The 16557-nt window shown below is 37.2% G+C and overlaps 1 protein-coding gene across 1 annotated transcript; it reads right to left on the bottom strand.

The window, feature by feature from the left end:
- Positions 1-4088: 4088 nt before the first annotated feature.
- On the bottom strand, positions 4089-11054 carry GSTT1 (glutathione S-transferase THETA 1). The gene is made up of 7 exons (XM_010257114.3): positions 10868-11054; positions 10705-10778; positions 9648-9708; positions 8018-8071; positions 7392-7471; positions 5395-5600; positions 4089-4568 (listed from the first exon to the last, which is right to left on the bottom strand). The coding sequence occupies exons 1-7, from the start codon at positions 10927-10929 to the stop codon at positions 4353-4355; spliced, it is 753 nt and encodes a 250-aa protein (XP_010255416.1). The 5' UTR covers positions 10930-11054; the 3' UTR covers positions 4089-4352.
- Between the last annotated feature and the right edge of the window lie 5503 nt (positions 11055-16557).

Below are 16557 nucleotides of genomic sequence, written 5' to 3' on the forward strand. Positions count from 1 at the left end.
CTTGCTTCCCGGGGGGGCAACGGTTCAAGGGTCTAGGTCCCATTGCGCTCGAGAGCTTCAATTTCTTCTTTCATGGCTTGTCTCCAATGTGACTCATGGATTGTTTCTAAAAAATATGTGGGATCTTTCCCTGCAGTTATAGCTGCCAAAAACTGTCTATGTCTCAAAGAAAAGTTAGTACAAGTCACGTAACATGTAATAGGATAGGACGCACCTGAGGAGTGGTATGATGTGGCATGATCCACGAGGGGGTCGTTAATGTGTTGCGCTGTGTGGCATATATAGTCCTTCAGCTTCTCAAGAGGACGCCTTTCCCTACATCCTCGCCCAAGGTTTTCTCCTTCACTGTTGCTTTCCAAGTTCACGTTGCCCTCTCTCTGTTCATTAAGATCTTCACCACTCCCCCTTGCTTCCGGAGTCACATCTTCTTCAGGAGTTGATTCATCATTCGAATTTTCTGCACTACTCACCTCATGGTCATCAAAGAATTGTGCATCATTATTACAGACAGACGGTTGCTCGGCCACACCGGGGTTAAGGGATTCAGAAACAGTAGCTTTATAAGGAAATATATGTTCAGAAAATACAACATCACGAGATACAAAGAACTCATTCGTATCTAAGTCATAGAGTCTCCATCCTTTCTTACCGAAAGGGTACCCAACAAATATGCACCTTCGACTTCGAGAACCAAACTTGTCTTTGTCACGCCCTTGATAATGAGCACGACATAAACACCCCAAAACACGAATATGTTTGTAAGTTGGTTCCTTCCCAAACAGCAATTCACATGGACTCTTCCCATCAAGTAAAGAACTTGGAGTACGGTTAATTAGGTACCCGACAATCAACACACATTCACCCCAAAAACTCACCGGTAAGTTTGCCTGAAAATGCAAAGCACGTGCAACATTCAAAATGTGTCGATGCTTGCGTTCCACCCTGCCGTTTTGCTGAGGTGTCCCTACACAAGATGTTTGTTGAATGATGCCATGAATATTACAGTAATTACTCAAGGCTACAAATTCCGACCCATTATCACTTCTTATCACCTTAACCTTACTGTCGAATTGGGTCATTATCATGGCACAAAATTTCACAATATTAGCACCAACTTCACTCTTTTCTGTCATTAAATAAATCCACACTACCTGTGAATAATCATCAACGATAGTCAGGAAATATATAGCACCACATGAAGTAGGAGTGCGATATGGTCCCCAAACATCACAGTGAATTAAGGCAAAAGGTGCAGAAGCTTTATTAGAATTTAGAGGAAACACATCACGAGTTTGTTTAGCTCTTAAACAAATATCACACAACTCACTGGATGTTTCTTGACTAGCAAGTTTATTTTTAATAGTAAGAAGTAAACTAACAACTTGTTTTGAGGGATGTCCCATTCGCTTGTGCCACAGTTCATATGAGTCCACCTTTTCTAACCTGCATGCACTTGTCCTTGCCACACAGCGCCAAAGATAGACCCCATCACGCTTCTCACCCACACCAATCACTATCCTCGAAGTGGGGTCCTGCATTAGACATAAATTGTCAGAAAACGTGACTGTATATTTTAATTCATCAATAAATTGAGACACAGATATCAAATTGCAATTCAAGTTGGGAACATATAAAACATATTTTAAGTTCAATCCTTTCCCAAGCTGTACTTCTCTTTCTTGCAATGCCATCATATTCTTTCCATCAGGGAGTCCAACGACGCACGGAGCGATTTCATGCACATTCTTCAAAAGCTCCAAATTCCCGATCATATTATGAGAACACCTTGAATCAATCAACCACATTTTCTTACCCGTCAATTTTTCTGAAGTGGATTCCTTGTGTGAATTGATCATCGCCATTAATGTTGGCCATTGTTCATCATTAAGTCCGGGAAAGCCAACTTTATCGCTGGTCCGTACAGCCGCAGCAGTGGTGCTAGTGCCGCAGTTTCCTGGTGTCTAGACAGCATTGGCCGCCGCTGAACCAAATCCTCCTCGACCTCTTCCGGTTCCCATGCCTCGACCTCCTCGTCCTCCATGACCACCAGAGCGACCTCCTTTGCCTGCAAACCACCAATCTGGGTAGCCTACAAGCTGGAAGCATTCGAGTACCTCATGTCTAGTTTTCCCACAGTGAGAGCACGTCTTCTCATCCTTGTTCTGAGATTTGGTCTATTTCCAGTTTGCATAGCAAATCCTACAACCTCTGCTCGTTCTTCACGTGCTCGAGCCACCGTTTTGTGTCGTTCTTCTTGCACAATTATTGCATATATTCAGTTTAAAGAAGGTAAAGGTTCTGTACTCAAAATGTTCGATCTAACAGTACCATAAACTGCACTGTCAAGACCCATGAGGATTTGATGAATTTTCTCCTTTTCCCGCTCCAACGTCAGATCGGTCGCCGCTCCACCACACGTGCATTGTGGGTTCTTCACATACCCAGCCAACTCCTCCCACATGGTCTTCATCTTCCCATAATATGCGGATATAGTCATACCTTCCTGTTTGCAATTGGCCAAGTCGCTCTTCAATTGGTGAATCTGCAGATCATTCCCGATGGCGAACCATTCCCGAAGATCTTCCCACAGTTCCTTTGCTGTCTCCATATAGGAGATCATAGACCGGAGCCCTAGTTCTATGGTATTGAATATCCATGCTACCAACATGGAATTCACACTATACCAATCTTCCAATTCGCCGGCATCATCACTAGGTTTCGTCACATTTCCTTCAAGGAAAGCTAATTTCTTCTTTGCTTGGAACGCGTTTTTCACAGCTTTTGCCCATTCATCATAGTTATCCCCTTTCAAGACGATAGGGGTCACGACCAAGCCGGGGTTGTCTTGCGAACCAAGGTAATAAGGAGATTTCGAATCAGCCATAGTGTAAGTATGGCTCTGATACCATAAAGAATTGTATGGATTGAAATTCAAAGAAATGGCTATTCTGTCTTATCTTTCAATGGAGTCAATCGCCCCATATATATACAATTACATCATGATCAAATTAGCAACTCTAGAAATTAGCAACTTCCTAAAACCATACATTCCTAAAACTCTATCCACAATATTAGCAACTTACTAAATACAATATTAGCAACTTCCTAAATAATATCTTTCTAAATATATACAGTATATAATGTCTCCATTATTGCATTTCCCTTGTTCTATGGGAAGTCGGATTTAGTGACATGTTCTCACCATCCTTTTCAGCCGTGTATTGAGAACATCTCCCCTAAATAAAATGATACAATTTACAAGAATAAAGATATTACCAATGTACGGCTGAAAAGGGCTATGAAAACAGTAGAGCAAAAATTTGTGAGAACCAAATCTTCTCTCGTTCAATGGTATTTTAGCAAAATACGATTATGACTGTTTATCAAAATACAATGACTGTTTATTAGGCTGTAAAACCAATGATAAAGTTTCACGCCAGTAATAAATTTCTGCAAATCGGATCTTCTAACTCTTGCAACTACTGGGAGGGGGGGTGGTATTCATCCTAGTCTGATGATCAACATCCAACCTTGACCAAATCAGTATATACTTCCTGTTTTGCAAATTATTTAAAAGAAATATTCTTAGATTTCTACAAAATACGTCTCCTTGATTGTGAAATGTTTTTGTTTTAAACTGAAATCTTTGAATTTCTTGATTTCAGCCCAATAAAAGTCCAAGATGGGTCCTACTGAATTTAGAAGCTTTTACCTACATAAGAAAAAAAATAACCCATACACACGTACCCCCACTTAAATTTTTGGCCTCAGTTCTATGGAACGTGGATGAAATCATCAGTTACATTCGTAGGTGCCAACTAGCTCACTTGGTGAGGTGTCTCGCTGATTGTAGAGGAGACTTGGATCAATATCATAAAATTATATCATATATTATATGTTATTATAAATAAAATATTTATTTGTTTTTATAAAATTTAATTAATGACTTGGGCCCAAATCTGGTTCCAGGTTATAGCCCTTATCATCGGTGCTAAGCCCAGTCCGGCCCATGATAGACATGTCTCACCTGGGGTTCATATCGCCAGATCTAGACCTCAATTTGAAGTAACCAATCACAAACATTTGTATCATTCTCTAATTTTTTTTTTTTTTTATGAGAAACGGTAACTTTCATTAAAAATAATGGATAAAGATTACAACTGCCACCGTCCAAGGGCCGGATGGGGGACCCTTTGATAAAAATGCCTCAAAAACAGGCCCAAAACAACTCCTGCCTATTGACTCCTGCTTTAGATAAAGCATCAGCTATTCCATTAAAACTGTTCGTCTAAAATTTATTATTTTGATACACCAGAATTCCAAATAACCTATATACTAGAACATTTCTATTTTCACAGTTTAGACGGCAGCATGGCTTTAATGCTTGACATAGTGTCGTAGTTTCCTCCAGTTGGCTGCTGCAGCTTGTGCAATTTTGCTTTGGCTCTAAACAGGATCTTGTGTACTTCGTCAAAATGAGGTCTGGTTGCATTTCTGGTATCCTCGATCCACTGCACAATCTTCTTGTGTGGGTACAATATTCGATCGAGATCCTTCTCATCCAAGAGCTGAAACAAGTGAAGGAGTATACTAAGACATCAGATTCCATTACAGCCTCATAGTTTCATCACTAAATATAACAAAACCATTCAAAATTTCATCCTTCTTTGTCTAAAATTAGGTCTTTAATTAAGATCAAAAATACTAAAAAGAGCGTTTGCACAAGACAAAAAAAGAAATAAAACCAGGAACAACCCACCACCACTAAGAACATTTCCATTATACGCATCAAAGTATACTACTAAACGCATATACCATTATGTTAACTACAACATGCGTTTTATATATGGAATGGATGGCAGTTTTCAATTTCTTCACCTCCCGTCTATAAAACTTTAGCCAAACCTTTTTGGTTCACTGAAGGATGATGAACATATTGTGTGATTCAGATAAATGCATCACATGAATAGGGGCCCAACGCATAATTTTTGCATCATATGTTGTCATAACATAATTATAGTGAGAGAAGACCATTGTAAAGCCAGCACGCATTACCATTGGAATGAAATTTCCATTTTATTGGTCAAAAGAGGTCTTTCCTACATTTTGCTTGCAGGGAACATGTGTATGCTACCATCCCATCGATTGGATGAGTTGAATCATAGTGGTACAATTAATACTTCAATAAAAACTTTCAAAGTAGGAAAAAACAGGAATCTTGTAAAATTAAAAAAAAAAATCTTGTAATATGTATAAATCAGCAATAAAGTAAAATGTGCCATTGACAACCTAGGTATATATCACATAATTATATTTGTGAAAGGAAATTTGGATTACAGATGAAGCATGGAAATTTCCAGAAGACATCCAGATACTAAGGCTCTCTTTTGTTACCTCCAGCTGCATAATTTCACAGACAAGGCTCAGATCTGCTATTGAAGGTTGAGAGCTTCCTAATAAAAACTTCCCATTTCCTTTGAGCCATATAGACTCAATCTTTGATAGAGATGAAGTCAAAATTTTCTCAGCTTCAGCAGTCACTTTTGGATTCGATTTAAGACCAAGTGCAGGTCCAAGCACAGTATTTAGAACAAAGGGAGCTGCAACAAGAGAAGAGCACTAAGAAAGCTGTAGCTCACAACTACGTAACCCACAAAGAAAGGAGAAAGCAAGTGCATAGGTATTGCCAGAGTTCAAACTTCAGAGTTGGGTCTTAAACAGACAGTGAGTAATTACAATGGTAACACTAATAATTGCAAAATGTCTTAGAAAAAACTTTTAAATTAGAAATTGCCACTTATAAGTTCATTTGTTTCCAACTGCCCCATACTTCCATAAAATAATAGGGGAAGTTTTCCTGCAAGTACAAAGGAAAGTCTTCCATACACAATCATTTACATGTCTAAAAAATGTGCAGAAAGTATCAAACTGGCCCACAAATTACAAAGTGTGCTGAAAAAAATGCAGTTTCACAGATAGAAGTTGAAGTGTGCTAAAGGTAGTTTGAAGTTTGAGTATTAAGGCATAAGCATAAGAATTAGTTTCCTTTTTCTGGTTCTTTTTAGGGTCGGGTGCTCTAACTGAGATCGTATAATACCACAGAGCAAACTAACCTAATACCATGCAACAAGACAGGAGATTAGCTCTAGTGAGTTGCCAAAGCCAATAGGACCAGTACCAGAGCACGACTACAACCATTATGTCCTCTAGTATCTAAAAGACCCATCAACCAGAATTCCTCAGGTTTCAAGGCTGCACCAATCAAAATTGAACTTGAAGTTACCAATTGGTGGAGGGGTCCAATCAATAATGTTATCTTCCGAAAATATAGAGAAATCATTGAAGATCCACATCCAATGTGCCATATGAATAGTAATGAGCTCAATCAATTCCTCTGAAGCCTGTCTTTTATCAGAGAAGATTGTAGCAGTCCTCTGTCCATAGAATAGAGCCTCTTATGCATCTTTAAATAATCTTTCTCCTATTTCTTATTGGGGAAAACATTCCACGAAAAAAGTATCAATCTCCTTGTCAATCTTTCCCTTCTCAAGACTTATTTGTTTATTTATATTGGTAAGTCCTACTAACCATCAACTAAATTATTTGAACTCCTAATTAAGAATTTATAATGGACCTAAAGTTTGACTTTCAGAAGGTATTTTTAGACTTTTAACATGTAACTTTTTTCAATGTAGATTTCTAATATTAAAAGTGCTTAGGATATGCCAATAAGGAAGTGTCTGTAAGGAAAAAAATAGCTGTCAAAGAAAATCAGAAAATCGAATAAAGAAACTGTTCCGTCAGATTCTCTCTAAGGTGCAATTCCAACAGCAGGAGACAGATTTTAGATGAGACTTCTTGCTTTCATGAATTTGCCAACCACCAAAACCAATAAAATTTTAAATATTGTTAATTTACATTTCTTTGTACTACTGCTTGGAATATTGACGTTATTCCTACATTACTACTGATACTACACTGCAAAATCTTATTCCATACCAATATTCTAATATGTCTACTTTTATTCATTGGAAACCACTACAATGCAGAATACTAATTCTAAAGTTCAAAGAAGACTTATTAAGTTCATCAGAAATCGTCACAGCTCAATTAAAAATGAAAGATATATATGTGCTTGAGTTACCAATGACATAGATAAACCTTTAGATTGTCCCAGTAAGGCCATTATTCATGAGTTCAATCCAAGCCTAACTCATCACACAAAAAGGGCTAACTAAAGCAAAGTGATATAGTCAGTCCCCCTACTCACCCAATTTAATTGTCCGATTTTCAGTTATAGAACTTCTTGTTGAATAGACTCAACCTTTTTCAAGCAAGGAGAAGCAAAAAATGGGTTGAAGCTTGAACCTTGAGGTTTGAATGTACAGTACCTGCACCACGACGCAAATTGGAATGATGCCAATCCAAGACTGAATTGATCTTAGCTCTCCTAAAAAGATCAGTTGGGTACCTTACCAAAAAAGTGAAACACAAACACATGCATAAGTTGGGGTTTTCTTTGATAAGTAATTACTTAGGCTGCAATTGGAACCAATGTAAAACGTCATCGGTGTAAATATTTACGCCGGTTTGATTTTGTTGGCGTTTGGAAGGAGTGTACAATCATGATCGACATAAAACTCCACTCCGGTTCAGTTTTGCGTATGTTTGGATGGAGTGGAGTTTACGTCGTAAATCAATGTAAAAGTTCATTAAAGCAGAGTTTTACATCGATTGTCGGTGTAAATATTACATCAATAAAATCGATGTAAAACTCTGCTTTTCCCATGCACACTTTTCAAAATTAAAATGGTTACTTTTTAATGGTTCAATGTAAAACGTCATCGGTATACTTTTACACCGATGACATTTTACATCAGTCCCAAACACAGCTTTAGGAGTATTTAATTGACAAACCCTAGAGTAAGTATACCTTAGTAATACACAAAACAAAAATATCTGAAATTCTTTCTGATCTAGATATAAAATTTTGAAGAGAAAGATGCATTCAACTTACCAATGATCTGCAACTCCTGGGAATGCACAAGCAAGGTAACTCAGAATTGCATGACTGCAAAAATAAATTTGGAAAGAAAGTCCAGCTGATTTAACATGTATAGTAGTACAACATAAACCAGGTGAGAAAAAAGAAGATGCAAAGTGAAAACATTAACAAATAGCTTTGTATTGCTCCAGTCTTGAGGGAACGTACAAAGCTACAAAATTATATTAATAAAATGAAACTCTGATTAATTAAGCTAAGAGGTTTTCTGAGACATTTTATTTCTTTCAGAATTTATATTTACGTTCTCTTACAGTATTAAGTTTTTCTTCTTTTCTTTTCTCCAAAATGAGGTGCCTCACTAGTCACTTGATTCAGGCATGCATGTCCCTTTGTTCATAAGTTGTACTTCTTTCTTTTAAAACACTGAAACATAGGAAGACATCAAGAAACCGAGTATATATCGATTTATCCATTTTTCTTATAATAGATAATCTTTTCCATATTTTATAATTACCTTTCATACAATTTTAATAATATTAATCATCAATGGTTGATGCAGAAAACTTGTAAGATGTATCAAGTAAGCTATAAAGGGAAAATGAACCCTCGAGCCTTTTTGTTGGGAGGTGGCTCACAGGAAAATGATACGTGGAATCTGTTTCAGAGAAATGAAACATGCTGTATATCTCTCCCTAAACTTGCATTTTATGCCTTGAGGAAGGTTTAATTAATTTAATCAACTGTGTCCAAGGCAAGCTTAGTGGATGTTTCTTCTCTCTCATTAGTATTGACTTCTTCCTTGGGACAATCAATAATTCCTTTGGATCTGGAACTGGTCTCCCTCCGGCATTTAGAAAGGGAAATACCAATATTACATGCATGCAGAGTTCTTTATGTGATTAGCACCGTATACCAAAAGCTTAACTGGATTTCGTGGGGATTAATACATCTTGTAAAGAGACTGGGCCGAATGGACCCTAACAGCTGCTTGTGTGATATCCTTTATTTTTATCTTTTATTTTATGTTGATGGGCCTCACTTAATGGGCCTGTTATTTGTTCTTGTTTTATTTTCTTTATGTAATTGCCAAGTTGGCCGTCCACTTAAGGGCATACTTGTCATCATTAATTTTTGGAGATTAATAAAATAGGGTTAGAGGAGAAGGGTGAATTATTCGACTTCTTCTTCTCTTACCTCTTCTCTTCAACATACACAGCTCTTGCACTATTATTCAGATCTGATTTGCACTGTTAATTACTGATTTTAAACCTGATATTAGAAGACTGATTCACATCTCATCTAAATACAACACAAGGGTCATGTTACACGAACATTTCACATTTGTATGAATAGCAATGAATCACTAAGAACATATAAACAAGTCCAGAAAAGTTCCCTTCCTCCCCCCTTTCTTGTTAAAATCTAGCATAACCTCTATCAACTGAAAAGCAGTTACAAATAGGAAAGAAGCTCATTAGTTCCATATTTGTAATAAGATGATAACAGTATCTTATTCAAAACTTAAAGTTGATGACATGGTACAGTTTCAAAAGCAGCAAGAGTTATGCATGCATAGATAACCCTACCCAGAAACTACTTGGTATCTATGTTCATTTATGAAAATCACAGAACACTGGAATACCTCTCAAATAGCTTAAATCTCCCATCAATTATGGCTGGAACTTGTCTCATAGGATTGATTTCTGAAAGTTTAACATGGAGACTGTTACTATAATAAAAAGGGTCACATATAATCGGCACTTGCATATATTTTCAATAAAGATGAGTCTGTCATGAGTTTGCCATAGTTACAATACACGTTTTCTGGTGAACTTTACTTTAATGAAATGTGAATTCTGCAAAATTTAATACAATTGAAATAACACCAAAGCAATAGCAAATCCTATTCATCAACTTGTCTTAAGTTGACAATACAAGAAATCTCCATTTTATGAAATTTCTCAGTTTAATGTTAAGCATAGCCTTCATTTATAGAATTCTAAGAGAAACGCCCGTGTCCCTTCAAATTCATAATGGATAGATGCTTCCATTTTTCTGTATATCATCATATTTTCACATATTATAAAATTCTCGAAAACAGAGCATTTGTGTGCAATTATTTATAGCATAATCAACAAAGCGAGTAGTATGTGTTAAAAATTCCCATGCTTTTTGAAGTTCTAAGCTCAAGCCAACCATAAATTATACTCGGAGTTCTAATGTTCTATGTGTTTGTGCACCCTTGGAATCGTTGGAATTTTATATAAATATGTGATGTTTATATCAAACTTAATATAAAGCAATATATAAAAACAAAAATAAGGTGAACGTATCAAGATAACTGCAAAAAAAAAAAATAAAGATACCTATACTAATCGAATTTTATAGGGATGAGGCTAGTCAGCTAAGCTAGGTTTCTATTCAATTGCTAAGTCCCAGCTAAGATTTCACAAATACAAGCAGCCCCCAGATTCATGGCTAACAAGCTTGACGAGCTTTTAAGACAAGACATACTGACAAGTATGCAAAGCGTATATTCAATCAGAGCTTTCTTTAAATATCAGAAAGCAATCTGAGTTTCTAAATCAGTGTCCTACTGTCCTCGTAAATACACAAATGCAGTGTTCAGACATCATTTAAAAATGCAGGAATTATATAAGATAAGAGCCAACAAAAAACTCGTAACTGTATATATGTACCTTTAAATTCAGGAGAGATATGCTGACGTTTCGATAGGTCTACTTTGATCTCCTCAAATTCGATTCCGTTTACCCTAATTCACCAACCAATTTGCATAACTGTAAAATTACACCGCACATAAATTAAAAAATTTAAGCCCGAAAAATAGGGCCGGGGAATTACTTGCAGAAGATTATAACCGCACGAGAAGGCTGGGACATCCGATCGGCATAAACCTTCAGCATCGTTTTTCCTTCTCTTTACTCTTCTCTCTGTCTCAGTTCTCAATTTGAGTCTCGAAGATTAGGCGCAACCGCACAAGTAGTCAAGTACGTCTAGTTTAACTGAGACCCACTGAAACACGAACACGCCAGCGATGGAAATAAATTCTAAACATCAACTAAACTTTTTTTTTTGGATTAAATATTTAAAGTAAGACTTTGGTTTGGTTTAGCAAATAGACAAAAATTTACCCGGCTGTCAACGGACCGGGTCTGAAGTCAGCTGTAACCGGAACCGGCCCAATATGAAAGGTTGAGGACTCGGACCTGTACCCAGACCCGATAGGGTATATAATTTTCTGGGACAATCACGGTCCGACCTGACAGACTTAATTATAATAAATAAAAAATAAACATTTATGTTTATTATATATTAAATATTCTCTCTCTATATATCATATATATATATAATTTATTTATATATTATATTATATATATTTATTTATTGGTTTGGGACTAGGTGGAATCAATTCCAAACTAATAGTAATCAAGATCCTATATCAGGCCCCGGGACCGACCTGTTGGTTCCAATTTCCAGAACAGGAACTGGCCCAATCTGTTTGGGTCCATCAGTCAGACCCGACCCATTGACATCCCTACCTATGGTTTCATGAACCCAAAATCCAAATTTTTTGGGAGACCATCATAATAGGTCTGCTACAAAAGGTATTTGAGGGGCAACTAGGTATTTGAAGCAGTGTGTTCATCATCTTCATTGGAGAAATTAAGCTTAGCCTTTTTTCCTGTGATGCGGGAGAAGATGTTGTCTTTCTATTTCCTATTTGCTCCCGGATTCGGTTGTAATTGACTAATTGCCATTGGAGTGGCTTCATCGTGATGATGACAGTGGTGGTGGTGGTGGTGATGATCATCTTGATTCCTTTTTCCCAGTCAAGCTGAGTCTATCTCCCATGAGGAATTTTATAGACTTGACGTATTTTTCAGTCAATGTTAATTTTATTTTGAAAATTTAAAGAATAATGAAAGGTTAAATCAACGATAATTTTGGAAATAAATATATATATATATATATATAAATCACATGACATCAAATGCAAAGGGCGGTTGGGAGTGTCCACATCCAAGACAAACTATATAAGTCACATCATTGCAGCGAAGACCTCTCAAGTTAATTTGGTTATTCAAGCTGAACTATTTGCTATTTTGTAGGTTTTACAAGAATTACAAAACTGGAATTTTGAGAAAATATGTATTTGTTGTGATGCTCAGCAACTGATAAGATCGTTCACGCAACAAATAGAATATCCCTGGTCATGCCAATGGTTTTTTTGAAAACCAGGAGTTATTAAGCAACCTTAAAAAAGTTTAACTTTCGTTATGTAAATAGACAGTTTAACTAATCATAATCAGCCCACACGATATCCCAACTAACTAAATCTCACTCTTCTCATCTCTTGTTAGTTTAGATTACCTAAAAGGGATACCCGAAGACTTTATTTCTCTTTCTGGTTATTAATATAGTATTTACTTTTCAAAAACAAAATTGCATGAAAAACCAGGAGGCCTTTTATATTCTTAGCCGGTTTTTTCCTCTTTTTATAGATAATTTATAATTGACTTGGATCTTGTTAGAATTGCACAGCGGAAATAATGTAATCTGTACGTGCACAGAAAGAAAATAAAAAGCAGATAGCAATAGAGAAAGAAAAAAGAAAGAGAGAACACCAGATTTATGTGGTTCGGCCAAAATGCCTACGTCCACGGACAACATCTCGAAGCTTCCTTCTTACTATAAACTGGAGAAAATACAAAGATGACATCACCAAAATCACACCCGTACCCAACACTCAATACACCCAAACACAATACTCCTCTCAACACACTGCATACACTATATACTGAAATGAAATGGAGTATGTTTTTAACTAACATTGGAGGGACCCCTATTTATACTTGAGGTTGGGGTATAATGGGTTTTTTTTTAAATTTTCTTCATAATTAAGCAAACAATAAAATGGTGTGCCACCGTTCAATATGGCGGGCTCAGCTTGGTGGGCCACCGATTGTAAATTCAGTGAGCCACCGACTGGCCCACCATTTTTTTACTTTTCAACATTCTCCCACTTGAAGACAATTTTCATAGTGAAAAAACTTATTCGAGAATAGCTGTCGATCATCTCTTGCTATGTGGCTTTAAGTCCCAGAGAAGTTCTGCACCAGATGAACTTCTCTCTCATCACCGGCTTTGTCAATATATCAGTAACGTTGTTGTTAGTGTGGATCTTCTGTAATGAGATCTGCCCATCTTCAACTACCTCACGAACAAAGTGGTATTGTACATCAATGTGTTTAGTCCGTGCATGAAATATAGGATTTCTTGCTAAGTGTAATGCGCTTTGACTATCACAATGAATAATCACCACTTCTTTCTTGATGTGGAATTCTTCAAGCAACCTCTTTAGCCAAATACTTTCTTTGCATGCTTGTATACCTGACATATATTCTGCTTCTGTATAAGGCTACTACAGATTGCAATTTTGATGCCCAGCTCACTACACCATTAGCTAAAGAAAACACATAACCAGTGGTTGATTCTCTATTATCGCGATCTCCTGCATAGACTACATCCACATAACCAACTAGTTTTAAGCTTTGGCCAGTATAACAAATAGAGATTTCAGAAGTACCCTTCAAATACCGAAGGACTCTCTTCACCGCAGTCCAATGATCTCTTCTTGGATTTGCCATAAACTTACTGACTGCTCCCACTGCTTGTGCAATGTCTAGTCTGGTGCACACCATGGCAAACATAAGGCTCCCTACTGCTGATGAATATGGTATGTGGGACATTTCTGTCTTCTCAGCTTCAGTGCTATGTGATTGTTCCGAAGACAACTTGCAACCAACAGAAAATGGGATACTGACTGGTTTGGAATCTTGCATGTTGAAGCGCCGCAAGACCCTTTGAACATAACTCTTTTGAGTTATCCAGACTTTCATGTTCTTTCTGTCCCTATATATCGTTATCCCAAGAATCTGATTAACCGCCCCCAGATCCTTCATGTCAAACTCCCTAGCTAAACGAGCTTTCAGTGTTGAGATACTTCCTTTATCAGTACATGCAACTAGCATGTCATCAACATATAACAACAAAATGATGAAGTGATCATTACTAAAAAGTATGTGTAGGCACAATGATCTGCTTCGCATTTGCTAAAGCCCAAGCTCACAATGAAGGAATCAAATCGCTTATACCAACACCTTGGCGCCTGTTTTAGACTGTAAAGTGGTTTGGTCAGCTGACAAACCAGATCCTTTTTGTCGTTCTCGACAAAGTCTTCAGGTTGAGTCATATAAATCTCTTATTCAAGATTACCAGGCAAGAATGCAGTTTTAACATCTAACTGCTCCAGCTCCAAGTCAAGTACTGCAGTCATACTCAATAGAATACGAATAGTACTTAATCGAACAACAGGAGAAAATATTTCGTTAAAGTCGATACCTGATCTCTGAGCATATCCTTTTACAACTAGTCGAGCTTTATATCTTTCGATATTCCCGCTAGTATCCTTTTTGAGTTTGTACACCCATCTACAACCAATGGCCTTTCGATTCTTAGGTAGTTTGACTAAGTCCCAAGTTTTATTTTTTTTCAGAGCTTCCATTTCTTCCTCCATTGCCATTTGCCAATGACGAGCATTTGGACGTCCTGAAGCTAGACAAGAGGTCTTGTAGCTCTCCTTGATCGACCTTGATCATCATGAGTCTCTCCTTCAAAATTTTCAATGTGCTCTTCAGGTACATCAACAGTTGTATCAATTTGTTGTTTTTGAATCTTTTGAAAATATTCCACTTCAACTTTCTCTGTTGTCTTAGAGCTTGATTCTTTCTGCATCGAATCTTCATTGAAGACAACATCTCGGCTAACAACTATCTTGTAGGCAGTAGGATCCCATAATCTATATCCCTTTGTACCTTCTGCATAGCCAAGAAAAATACACTTTTTGGATCTTGCTCTAGCTTGGTCCTTTGCTCCTTAGGAATCCAAATATAAGCATCACAACCAAATGTATGTAAGAAAGAATAATCAACAGGGTTTCCTAACCATACCTCTTCTGGAATTTTGCAATCAAGTGTCGTAGTGGGAGAGCGATTTACTAGGTAACATGCCGTATTGATTGCTTCTGCCCAAAAGTACTGTTCCAGCCTAGCTGCACTCAACATGCTTCTAGCTCGATCCATAAGTGTACGATTCATCCGTTCAGCAACTCCGTTTTGTTGTGGAGTTCGTGGAACCGTATACTGTCTCAGAATGCCATGCTCATTGCAAAATCCTTCAAATTCTTTTGAGGTATATTTTTTCCCATTGTCGGTTCTTAGACACTTAATTCTTTTCCCCTTTTGATTTTCAACTAGAGCTTTGAACTTCTTGAAATAAGAAAAAGTATCACTCTTCCGTTGGAGTAAATATACCCATACTTTCCTGGAGAACTCATCAATAAAAGAGACAAAGTATAATGAACCTCCAAGAGATTCCGTAGTAGCTTCCCACGTATCAGAGTGTATTAGATCTAATACCTCTCTACTCCTAGCTTTAGACTTGTGAAAACTAGCTCTATGGTGTTTCCCAAATAAACAATTTTCACAGAAATTCAAATCAGTAGATTTTAAACCAGGAAGTAGATTTTGATCAAGAAGTACCTTAAGTCCTTGCTTGTTCATATGACCCAAACGTCTGTGCCAAATCATGACAGAATCGGTCACAACATTTGCAACGATGGCATCGCCGACTATGGTATCACCGATCAAGTGGTATAGCTTCTCTTGTAATTTGCCTTTCGCAATTACCATAGCTCCTTTACTGATATTCAATTGGCCCTTTTCTCCAAAAAACTTGTAACCGTCTTCATCAAACTTTCCTAGTGACAGGAGACTCTTTCGCATTTCAGGAACATACCGTACACCGGAGATTGTACAAGTGATGCCGTCAAACATAGTAATTCTAACGTCTCCAATTCCCACTATTTTGCATGTGCTATTATCGCCCATGTAAATAGTCCCACCATTGCACGACTGGTATGTGTAGAACCAATCTCTGCATGGCGTCATATGGAAAGAAGCACCAGAATCTAATATCCAGTTATGCTTTAAATTTTCACAAGAATCAATAGACAGTACCTCACCATCTTCTGATGAATCACTTCCTTCTGCGATGTTTCCTTGGGAATTATTTGAAGCTGGATCTTTGTCAGAGTTGGGCCGATTTTGCTCTACTTTGGGTTGCCAACAATCTTTTCGAAGGTGCCCCTTCTTACCATAATTCCAACACTTGAGTCCTTTCTTGTTGCCTCTTGACTTGGATCTCGTTTGATTTTTGATAGTCACTTCTCTCATTCGATCTACCTCGTACCATCATTGCATCACCTGAAGAATTCTCACCAACTTTTCTACGAGATTCTTCCGTAAGTAACATAGAAATAGTAGATTCTAATGACAGATCTTTAGTATTGCTCAAATTTATTATCAAACTATCCCAAGAGTCTGGCATAAAACAAAGCAAAAGAGCAATCTACAGTTGCTAATTTGCTTACTAGAGTGTTGAACTCATTCAAATGTATGCAAAGAGGCTCT

This window comes from Nelumbo nucifera, chromosome 1 (genome assembly GCF_055504915.1).
Source record: "Nelumbo nucifera cultivar China Antique chromosome 1, China Antique-T2T, whole genome shotgun sequence".
NCBI lineage: Eukaryota > Viridiplantae > Streptophyta > Magnoliopsida > Proteales > Nelumbonaceae > Nelumbo > Nelumbo nucifera.

Excerpts from the sequence above, each read along its gene's own strand:
- GSTT1 (XM_010257114.3), bottom strand. The coding sequence starts at position 10,929 with ATGCTGAAGGTTTATGCCGATCGGATGTCCCAGCCTTCTCGTGCGGTT. Across the intron at positions 9,709-10,704 it reads TATCTCTCCTGAATTTAAAG|AAATCAATCCTATGAGACAA; the intron begins GTACATATATAC and ends TTAAACTTTCAG. Across the intron at positions 8,072-9,647 it reads AGATTTAAGCTATTTGAGAG|TCATGCAATTCTGAGTTACC; the intron begins GTATTCCAGTGT and ends TTATTTTTGCAG.